General features: G+C 40.3%; 1 protein-coding gene across 3 annotated transcripts in view; it reads left to right on the forward strand.

Moving 5' to 3' along the window:
* Positions 1 to 12,318, forward strand: part of Sema5a (semaphorin 5A) — a 437,549-nt gene that overhangs the window by 282,326 nt on the left and 142,905 nt on the right. For all 3 annotated transcript variants that reach the window (XM_021182965.2, XM_029469705.1, XM_029469704.1), the window contains 2 exons: positions 131 to 193; positions 10,428 to 10,526. In XM_021182965.2, coding sequence (XP_021038624.1) covers positions 131 to 193; positions 10,428 to 10,526 — 162 coding nt within the window. The remainder of the gene's footprint in view (positions 1 to 130; positions 194 to 10,427; positions 10,527 to 12,318) is intronic.

Raw genomic sequence — 12,318 nt, forward strand, 5'->3', positions numbered from 1 at the left:
TATTAATTTTATGCCAGACTGAAGGTGCTGGCACAAGGATGAGCTGATATGATCTAATCTAGCCACCAGGACCCAATTATGTCCCACCTTTCTGGGAAAAGGCCCTAACTTTTGTTTGGTCTCTTTGCAGGCTGTGGAGTGGGAGTGTGACGAAGCCACCAAGAAGGCCTGTTACAGCAAGGGCAAATCAAAGGTAAGGACAGAGAAATATACAGATACCCCATTGTGCACTGAGGACTGTGTATAACATATCTAAGGCATATATAAAGAGGATATGTTCCATGTTTCAAAATTTAGTGGAAATGTTCACAATAAATAGGCATTTCACAGAGGGTCAGAAAGCAAGCTAAGACCTAATTTGTACTTTCAGTCATTATATAAGATTCAAAATAAACTATGACAACCTTAGAAACATGTAGGAAATAATTTTAAAATAGTATTTAATTTGCCTGTCCTATATTTTGTAGTTGACTACAGACAGTAGTTGAATACTTGTATTATCTTATGTTTGCAGTACCAGGAGTGCAGGGCCTTGTATGTACCAAACAAATATAGGATACTTGCTCAATAGAATCACTGCATCAAAATTACCTGAGGTATATTCTTGATGATCTCCTCTATCTCCATCAGTGCTGAAGTCTACATTCCCAAATTCTCATACATAGTGCACTGAGACTTGAAGATGGGAGTGCACTGTCTCGCTCCCATTCACACCTCCCACACAGTGAGGGTTTGGTAACATGCACAGGACTTTATCTTTCCAGGAACTCGCTCTGTCTTTTGAAGAAGAGTCTTCTCTTTCCTGAGGAAACTGCCTTGCAGCTCTGGTTCTGTCAGTGGCTTTGCCTCTCCAAGGCTGACTACACTTTAGTTCATGAGGAAATGTGGGTGCATGCAGAGGGGCAGCGTTGACCTTAGGGCCAAGAGCATGAGGACCAATCCAGTAGAGTCAGTGGTTAGCAAGGGGTTCTCGACGGCATGTCAATAATGAGCACAATGCTTTGTCTTTACCTCTGGCTATGGTACTTGCTTCTTGCCCCTTAGGAGAGTGGTTCTGAGAGTTGGGTGATGATGCAGATCTCAGCGGTACAGAAGAAAACATAGTAGTAATAAATCATAAACTTAGCCAGGATAAAATACATGAATACAGAGAAAGAGTGAGGGATGAAATAATGAGAAAAAGAAGGCAGAGGAGAAGGGGGAGGGAATAGTGGAAAGAATCTAGAAATTAATAGACATTCTTTATCAAAGGATATTTAATCATCAGAAATACCTCAGAGCTAAATCATTAAAAATTTACCAAGCTATAATACTAGCTCCAGGTTGCAAAGGACCAGAATATGAAATACTCCCAAATAAATGGGTGTATAATGGTATAAATAAAAGCACACCAGAGGACTCTGTAACCTGCTTAGTGAGTTTTATAAAACCCAGTTATGCTTGGTGATTTCTATGTGGCCAAGGCCTCCGCCTCCCTGTGACGTTGAGGCTCCATACAGTGGATATGTCATAAAACTGGTATTTATTTCCACTAGCCAGGTTTTCAGAGCATGAACCATTCTCTTGTGCAACTTTTCCTGAGGAGTCATGAACAGACATCTCCCAAACCTCAGGGAGTGGGGTCATGAACCTTGGAAGTTTCCTGAATCTTACACGTCATGGTCTTCCCCTTACTAGGGAAGGTCACAGTCTTGAGGGGATGGGCACCTTCTCCTAAAGTTCCTATAGGTGTCCCTGAAACCCTGTATCCTAAGCAATCAGCTGAGGCAGGTGGGCTACATCAGGAGGGGATAGTGAAAGTCACTGGTCACTGGTGGGCACACTGGACTTTCTTTCCAGGGTTTCAGCCTGGTGACACTGTCACCATGCACAAGGCCTGGGAGCTGGCTGGTAACCTGGATAAACTTGCTCCTCCTTTGGTATCACCCCCACCCCACCCCACCCCCATCCCCGTGGCCTTTCCTTTTTGTCTTCACTCTGCTTTCAGCAACTTTCTCTTACTTCTTTTCTTATTTTCTGGGTCATGGATTTGCACCAGGAAGCAGGTAGCCCGAGGTGGACTTTGTTGACAAGTCACTGAGTCTGTGTCTGTAAATGTGGATTTTGGTTTAGATTTTGATAACCTCAGACCTGAAGGCTCCACCCCCATATGGTCCTCGCATTCAGGAGAACCCTGTTCTCTTCTGAGAATTCTCTCCTGTCAGTCCCCTGTTTCCATGACTACTGTTCCTTGACTGCCTGGTTCACCTCTTAGGGCACAGGTTTGGTGTTCCAACCTTCATTCCATCAGTTATCAGTCGTGGAAATCCCTGTGGCCATCGGTCTTTGCCCTGTGAAGCTGTGTTAATCATCCAGCCCTGAACCACGAGCTGTGGCAATGGTTTGCTTATGGCTCGTGTGCCATTTTGAAGGCCTTTGGCACACAGGGTGGAAGTTAGCAATAGCGTATGAGTAAATGAATACACTAAGGTATTCCACTGATCATCCTCACCGCTTTTGGTGATGGGGACAAGATTTCATCCTTTCTTTCCATACAGTAGATTTAGCACCTTATCTACCTGTGCCCACCATGTCATGACAACCCAACATAACCAAATCTGTTCCCGACATTATCGGGGGAATCTGTGCTTTCATTTATTTAATATACATAAATTAGAAATTTTTGCATTGTTCATTTTTTTCCTGTCCCCTGAAGTATATATATATATATATATATATATATATATATATATATATATATTGCACCAGGAATCTACTTACATATTTGGTTAACAGACTTTCAAAAAGTTAATTCTATTCTTCTTCCTGGACTTTAGGGTTAGGGTTAGGGTTAGGCTTAGGGGTTAGGGTTAGGGTTAGGGTTAGTCTCTATGTGGTCCTTGTGATTTAGAAAAAGAACACCAAGACCTGTTGAGCCATGGGGTTTCTGGGGTGTCTCTGCAGCATTATCTACAAACCCCTAATCAAAGCATTCAGCTAGTTTTCATTTTCTCGTGTATTATTGCTACTTAGGGAAATTGCTCAACTGAACCCACCAGGCTATGTTTCACCTCCAACTGTGACCTATGGTTAATTTTGTATTTAGAATTTAAATAAATTTGTTAGAATAGTATTATTCATGCCCAGTAGGAATACACTCCTGATCCAATGAAGGGACCAATTTTCAATACACAAAATCGAGTTTTCCTAGTACCAATAAGGGAAATGAAAACAAATGTACTTACATCAAATCATCCTATTATATTTCATATATTTTGGTTTTAATGGATTAAGAGTAATGGCAAATTTTGGTAATTATGGTAATTATAACTGTTTGTGTTGGATCTTTAAGACATATATTAAAATAAATGAAGATAAATTTCATACACTATATATTATATGCAAGATCAATTATGTTTTATTTTAGGCTGCATTAAGTTTAATGATGAATTTATCTAGAGTTTTAAAAGGCAGTGTTCCAGTGAAATCGAATTTAGTTTATGTGGCTGCTTGTTGAGTTGATCCCTGCCTATGATTCTTATTCCTGGAGAGGCTGAGTTAGGAACATTAGAGTCCCTGGAAGATTGGAGACAGTCTAGAGTAAAAGTAAGGCCACAAACAAAAACAAAACAGAGCAAAACCAAAAAAAAAAAAAACAAAAACAAACAACAACAACAACAACAAACAAACCAGGAACTCATGTTTACAAACTGAGGTGCTAGTTTCATTAACATGTTAGGATAGATAACACTGTAGCCTGGTCCAGGAGGTGAGAGCATCGTTAACATGTTAGGATAGATAACACTGTAGCCTGGTCCAGGAGGTGAGAGCATCATTAACATGTCAGGATAGATAACACTGTAGCCTGGTCCAGGAGGTGAGAGCAAAGGATGCCTTATCTCCCTACCCAAAAAAGTCCTCTTTCCTTAGTTCACTCTTTCTCTTCCCTCAAATGGGCACTGGAATGATTACTGTCCAGTGAGGAGCCCAAGCTCAGCTTCCAGAACATAGAGAAGAACAAAAGCAGAGTAATGTCTAAGAAAGGGAGAAAGCATACCAAGACTGCTATCAATGTGCCGTCCCTGAATTCAGATTTCAGGCATCCCAAAGATCTCCAGGCTGACAGATTCTAGGATATAAGACAAGTAATGTTTCCATTTGACTAAAATATAGTATCTCTTTGGAGGAATGGAATTCAGGCTTTTCGTAGTGGTCATGAATTTATAAGGAAAATTCAAATACTTTAATAAATTTGCTTGTGCTGTAGTATTCTGGGAATGTGCGCAGAATTACAAAGTCTCCCTTCTCCCTGTAATAAAAAGAACAATGTGAAAATGTGACATTTAAAAAATGCAAAACATGGAGGCATTTTGACTGAACTCAGTTTGTTCCTACTCTCCCGAAAAGTTGTGTGTGCTATGCTTGTGTGTGCTATACTTGTGTGTGCTATACTTGTGTGTGCTATATTTGTGTATGCTATACTTGTGTGTGCTATATGGCAAACTGAATTTCACTGCGCAGCCACTGAGATATGATATCTGGAAGGAGGTGGCTGAACCTGTAGGGAGCTACTGCCTGCACCCACTTCTTCTCTAGCGAGAACATTCCTCAACTGACTGCTGAGCTCAGGATAATAAATATGACAACTTTTCTCCCCTGACATTGCTGGGTCAAGTGCAAGCCACCTTCCATGGAGTAGGGGCATGAGATTTATAATCTAGGGAGCCAAGGTCATGAGAAGTTACCCAAACCTTTGATGGAGGCTTGCAAGGGAAGTAGATGCTGAGATTGCGGATTCTGAATAAAGTCCAACCTTTAATTTACTTCTAGATTTTTCCACTCACTGTGGCTCCAGTGCTCCACACACATTAAAGCTGGGGAGAGAATCTATTCTTATTGATGCAAAAGAGCAGTATAACAAGATGCATTGCATTTCATTGTCTATGAAATATGTGTTACTGAAATCAAACTGTAGAACTCTTTAAATACATTTCACATAAATATTATTTTAGACACAAATAGCCAATTGTCTCAGCATCTAACAAGAATGCCTTGTCTATTGTGGGTTCTTGTGTCTGGACTCAGCTGCCTCCTTCCCCCACACCCCCGCCACCCCCTGTGGCGTTTAAGGACTACACAAAGGAAACATAAGTAATTATTAAGGGAATGAAAGAGTTACTTTGTGCCTTTATGGCATTTCATAATTTTCAAAATGTTCTTGTTTATGATCTCATTGCAGTAGTTTTGACACTAAGTTCTTAGAATTATTGTGCTAATCAGTGGGAGAATTTGGATTAGAATCCAAAGCTCTGTCTATTGTTACTCATTTTGTGTCCAGTAGTTCTGCTTTCTCGGCTGTCAAAGTCAAAGTATGCTTTTAAAGAGCCCAACTCCTAGGGGCTAAGGAGAGGAAGACATGCTGCCTTCCGCCTGGAGGCATGGTGCTGACATTGTTACCTGAAATGCTGATGTTTGGAATGGCTGTCAGTTTCACCATGTGTGTAGGATACACTAGATCCACCTCTGTGCTACACAATTGCTTTAAGAACTAAGACCCTTCATCTTGGACAGAGGCACCTTATGTAGATTGTGCTTATCAGGTGCTCTATGTGTGTGATTTTTATTAACTAAAAGTATTTTTCTTTACATTGTTCTGTAAATAACAAAAGATCTGTTTGCATAGCATTCATACTATATAAGTACTAAAAAAAATCAATAGATGAAAAAACCTATAGCAAGATATGTGAAGCTTAGAGGCAAATTCTACATCTTTTAGTACGAAGGGTTTGAGCATCCTTATATTCCTATGAAGAGTTGATTCTGGATGGCATCATAAACATGTATTCCTACATACACACAAATATAGATACACAGATATATATTATTCCTCTTCATCACCTGAAATGTCCATAAAGGTAATATATCATTAAAAGGAAGACAGTTTGTTTTCTCTGAGAGCACTGTGGGTAACATAAAGCTGTCAGCTTCCGACTCTGCTCTCTCCTCTTTGGAATTCATTAGTGGTCCATGTGCTGTGAGGGGGCACTAGAGGGTTCAAGTTGCTTGACAGTCATATCTGCACATAGCTATACATTCTTTGATAAGCACAACATATTTGATAGGGGAAGAGGAAACGATGAGATGTTGTAAGATAAAACAGATAATTCAAAATAAAAGATTCCTAAAACACGTTTTCTTGCTTGAAGCCTGAAGGCTGTGCCCATGATCCCAAGTTGGTATTGTTTATTCCCCATTAGGAAGTCTTTTCTGCAACTAAACTATGTTTTCCAGCTACCAATTGAAATAGGATCTTCTGAAAAAAAAAAAAAAAAAAAAAAAACCAAGCTGATCCATGCATGGACCACAGGCACATATGTGCCATTTTACTGTTGAAGTAGAATTATCCAAACAAATGACTCTGATTACCAATCACAGAGGCCATGTGGCAGCTGGCTTTGGATGGCCTCTGAGATAGGGCCTCCAGCCCTATGTCTGCTGGAGAATCAGAATTCAATAAGTCATCTTCATCCGTTTCCACAGTAAAGAAGTGGGATAGTAAGGGGAGATGTTGATAAAATGTGGAAACCATAGACATTTCAATACGCTTCTCTGTAAGAGAAAACAGTTCAGAGCCCCCTGAAGTATCATTTAACCACACATCTGCCCATATTTCAAAGTGCTGATCCCAAGTACCACTTTGAGCAAGGCCAAGTAACCTATAAGGAGATAAGTTTGCTGCTGACATTAACTGACTGTTACCATGCTGGTAATCTATGCCAGTTTTGTTCATTCTTAAATTCAACTTTCTGACCCTGAGATGCATCTGTGACTCGATGCTAAATATGTCTACTTTGTTCCTTTTTATTTTTGCATTTTTTTTACTTGAACTTGTCTCAGCCTTTCTTTAAAAAAAAAGTGTTTTAAGAATACATTTTTCACACCCAATTCTTTTCAAATCAGAGGTGGTAGCCCATCAATTAAAGAGGAGAGAATCGTTAAGAGAAGCACAGAGGAAGGTTGTGAGCTGACCTAAGCCATGGGTGAGCTATGATGAAGATATATAGATGTGGCCCACCTCTGTATGTCATACTTAAATGGCCTGCAAGGAAGCTCAGCTTGATTTGATCTACCTGGTGACTTCGCAGCCTTCTTCACTGACCTCTACTATGCCAAGAGGATGGGCATCCATATAACTGAGGTCTTCTAGAATATATTCTATGGCCTTCAATAGATTCCATTCATCACAAGCCCTCTGGGGTGTCTGCCTCCCATCAAGTCAGAAAGATGAATGGTGCACTGGCATCCTCCTCTGGCCACCTCCGTCCTCTCCATGACCTCCTTCCTTCCTGAAACTCAGTTGGGAAAAACTGGTCAAGGCCTAATGAATTTTCACAAAGTCCTAATTATCAGAGCACGCCCCATTACCCTCTGCTCCAGTTGAAACAGTTTCCTGCTTTTTCTCCCCCTTGTCTCCTGGTTTAAAGGACCAGTTGAGCTTTCTGTGCCTCTAGATATTTCTGCATCCCACATTCCTTCTGACCTCCCATTTCTCTACCAGGCTTGGGACATGCCTTTAGGAAGGTGACAGCCTTCTGTTTCATTAACACTGGATTTCTATTTGGGGGATTTGCATAAACACCCTGGTTGGTTATCTCTGTTGCTCCCTTCTCTTTCATAATTGACTGGATTGCATGTTTTCTCTTTGCCGGGTCTGCAGAAATCAGCAGTGGGTCACATCTTTTCAATTGGAACAATTTTCCCTTGGCCGTGTTGTTTACAGCAGAGTTGTTCTCTCTAGTGAGACTCTCCTTGGGGTGGCCTCTTGCTATAAGAAAAAAAAATTCTTTTACATCTCATATTGTTCTTGAAACAATTCAAAGAGCAGCAAATGGAAATGGATGCACTCTGCACCCTGTACACCGTTTGTAATTTTCCATTCCAGTCTTCATTAACATGACAGTGTGTCCACTCATTTCACCAAGAACACTCAGCCCTGTGTTCTGGAAGGTCTAGGTGGAGATGCTTCAAACAGACAGGCCTCAGTTTCCTGTGTTTATCCTCCTTTTGATCCTTTCATGGTAAACTCCTAGCTTTCTTTGTTCTGGTGTCCTCACCCCTGGCATGAGCGACTGTGTGATTCTTTGAGGCCTTTAATGCTGTTCTTTGCTGGGTAGAAGGTTCCTTTCCTTTCCCCAGTCAGGAAAGGATTTGGGAACAAAACAAGCTTGGCTCCTCCAACTTTTCTAACTGTAGCAGTTCCCAAACATTTACAATTATTTATACTTATATTTCAAAATTGTCTGTTTACTTGGATTTTTTAATTGTTTTTTTTTTCAAAGTTTTGTCAGCCCATCATGCTGTGCTGTTTTTATTAGCAATGGAGCAAAAAGCATCATATATTTGATATCTCACTTCCCTTATAGAACAAATTCATGCCAGTGAACAATTTGCATTGTATGAGCCAGGCTATGCAGCAGATCAGATAATGCAAACCCACACTGCTACTGAAAGCGAAGCTCATGTGACCAGAGAGCAGAATTGCTGTACTAGTGAATCTATTTTGTCAGGGTTTCTATGAGATTTAAATCATTCCAGCATCCTGGCACTCTGTGCTAGTCCTATCGGGAGATCCTTTTGATGTGTCACATTCTGTCCTTGTCCTTTCACAGCTCAACTCGGTCCAGGCACAGAGGGGAAAGAACTCAGCTATATGGGAGCATCCCTGCCCACCTCACCTCACTCTGCCACATGGGTTCTTGAGTAGTTTTTTGACAATAAACATGAGGCTAACTCATGCTCAGAGTATAGCACAGGCTTATTACCCTGGACTGTATGGCCTTTGCTGCACACAGTGAATGTTCCATATCCCGTGGAATCTCCAGCATAGGTGATATGCCCAGGCATAGTCCATCTTCCTGACCTAGTATAGCCTCTGCCCTTTGCCCAGTGCAGTCCTGCATGGGTCCTCCATGCACCTCCACCTGGTAGCCCCAGCAAATCATGGTCTCCCCTTAAACTTCCTCTCCAGGGAATCATCCCATACCCTTGCCTTCCCTTCCCTTTTAGAGTAGTAGAGAGCCTGTCTCCTAACTTTACCATGTGGACAGCTATGCAGTAGATGTTATAGTCCTGGTTATCCTGTTTAAACAGTAACTTCTAGTACAAAGAGTGTCAAATCAGTGAGTTCTGAATGGAGGGGAGCTTCCTGACCCTATTTATTGACAGCTCTCCCTATGTTCTCCCATTAAAACAATGTTCCGTTCTCTTTCGTTGTTCTTCTCTTACTGTTAAGTAGCCACTTGCTAGCATGTCCATCACTACAATGAAGATATGTGCTCTTTGCTGTGAAAGCACCTGTAGGACATTCCTTAGCCCAAGGTTCCTCCTCAGATATTCTGTTGAGCAATATTTCCCTGCTAGTTATACCATTACTTGTAAAGGAGTTAAAATTGTTTATAGACACTTGCTATGTATTTAATGTAGTTTTAATATGTATTAATTATACCAAATGGGTTTCATTATAACACTTCTATGCATGCTTATATTACACTTTGATTAGTCTGAGCCCATAACCATCAACTTGTTCCAATGTGTGGTCTCCATATACAACCTTCTGAGTGGGAAAATGTTACATCTACAGCATGTTTATAAAAGGCTTGTGAATTCTCTTTTCTTTTAAAAATTATTTGTCTTAATTATTCATGTTCTAATTATGTCATTTCCCCCTTTCTTTTTTCCCCCTCCCAACTCTCACATATACCTATCCTTGATCTAACATATACCTGTTCTAGTTCTCTTCCAAATTCATGGCTAGTGTTTCATTCACTGGTGTGTACATATCTATGTGTGTCTGTGTGTATATGTGAGTGTATTCCTAAATACATAAATATAACGTACCAGGTCCATATAATATTACTTGTATTTATGTTTTCATGACTGATCATTTGGTATCAGATAACCAATTGGGCTGCTCTTCCCTGGGAAAAACTATTTCTCCCTTTCTCACTATTCCTTAGTTGAATAAATCTCTCTGCATAAGGATGAGGCCTCATGAGCTTTTTAAAGCAATCAATGCTTTCATAAAGAGCATCAGATGAATTGATTTTACTTATTTTCTTGTATGTATCCAAAATAACCTTTAAAATTTGTAGTACAATTCAAAATGAATTCATGTTCATCAAAAGAAGGCATGTGTATGGAAGATATAATCATATACACATTTACCTTTGTAAATACAACCTACAGAACAGGCGTCTGGGTACCAACAATCTACAGAACCCTTATGTCTATGGGTAAAGATAGAAGGTTAAGAGCTTCCTTGCTGCTTTAGTCAACATTTGGGAAGGTCTATATTTTTTCTTTACCTGGCAAACATAATATATCCACACTCACTATTCCCTCTTGGTTTTAGAACTTGTTAATGTGTTTCTTATACTTTTGATTTTCAGGAGGAATGTCAGAACTACATACGAGTGCTCTTAATTGGCGGGGACCGGCTATTCACCTGTGGGACCAATGCCTTCACACCTGTCTGTACCATCCGCTCGGTATGTGTCCATGTTGAGCCCTAACAAACTTACTCCAGGAGCAGCCAAGCATGATGCCTTTCAAAGCCCCATTGTGGAAATGTTTCTGTTTACCAATGGAAAGTACCTTTGCAGCATTGCTGCATTAAACAAATATCTGATATGTTTGCTGCTAATCAACCAGGACTGTCATTTATATAAAAAAGCAAAAATTAATTGGACACTACATATTGAAGGATGCTTGGAAACTATTTCAGTCAGCATTTTCCCAATAAATGACCCTAAGAATCGATCATAAACACATACTTCTTTCTTATTTTCATAGTTGTAGAAATGTTATCCATTACTAAAAGTGGTATAAAATCACAACTCATTTTGGAAGAAAATATCTATAAACTGGATACAAGGTATGCCAAAAATAAAATGAACAGATGTCCATAAGCAATGTAATGTTACAACTGTTATTATAGATGGGGACTTTCATCCTACTCATCTCCATGTAGAAGCATGGCAAGGCCATTAGACATGCATGCTATCTTCTTAATTCAGGATATTAACTTAATCTTCTTTGAGAAATGTAACTAGGAAACACCATTATGTTAATTTATGGGTATTACAACTCCTCTTAAAATCTTAACTTATCATCTAGGCTTAGTGTTCATTATTTTAAATTTTAAATTCATCGTCATCTACACCATGAGGTTGGTATTTGAAGGGAGGGGGTTGTTTTTAAAAGGAAGACGCTGAAATGTAAAGACTTGATGTAACTTCCCAAGGACTATGTTTCCAACAGCAGCAAAGAGGGTGAACCTACTATTCCTGCATAAACCATCTTCGCTATTTTTCTAACTCATTTAAAAGTCAAAAACCGGACCAGCACCAGGGTAGCTAGGGCGCAGAGTCAGCTGACACCCGCCAGCTACACAGGACACCTGCCACAGGATCTTAAGACTTCTGGTGAGTGGAACACAGCTTCTGCTCCAATCCAATTGCACGGGACCTGAGACTGTATTAGTTAGGAAAGCAGAAAACCGGCCTGAGTAGGAGCACAAGCCCCTTCTGGTCCAACCAGCACCAGGTAGCTAGGGTGCAGAGTCAGCTGACACCCGCCAGCTACCCAGGACACCCGCCACAGGATCTTAAGACTTCTGGTGAGTGGAACACAGCATCTGCTCCAATCTNTAAACAGAGACAACTATAACAACTAACTCCAGAGATTACCAGATGGCGAAAGGTAAACTTAAGAATCTTACTAACAGAAACCAAGACCACTCACCATCATCAGAACCCAGCACTCCCATTTCGCCAGGTCCAGGGCACCCCAACACACCAGAAAAGCTAGACCCGGATCTAAAAGCATATCTCATGATGATGGTAGAAAAATACAGGAGAACACTACTAAACAGGTAGAAGACATTAAAGAGAAAGCACAAAAATCCCTTAAAGAATTGCAGGAAAACCAGACCAAACAGGTGATGGAATTGAATAAAGCCATCCAAGACCTAAAAAGGGAAGTAGACACAATAAAGAAAACCCAAATGGAGGCAACTCTGGAAATAGAAACCCTAGGAAAGAAATCTGGAAACATAGATGCGAGCATCAGCAACACAAAGCAAGAGATGGAAGAGAGAATCTCAGGTGCAGAAAACTCCACAGAGGACATCGGCACAACAATCAAAGAAAATACAAAATCCAAAAATATCCTAACTCAAAACAGCCAGGAAATCCAGGACACAATGAGAAGACCAAACCTACGGATAATAGGAGTAGATGAGAATGAAGATTTTCAACTCAAAGGACCAGCAAATATATT

This window comes from Mus caroli, chromosome 15 (genome assembly GCF_900094665.2).
Source record: "Mus caroli chromosome 15, CAROLI_EIJ_v1.1, whole genome shotgun sequence".
NCBI lineage: Eukaryota > Metazoa > Chordata > Mammalia > Rodentia > Muridae > Mus > Mus caroli.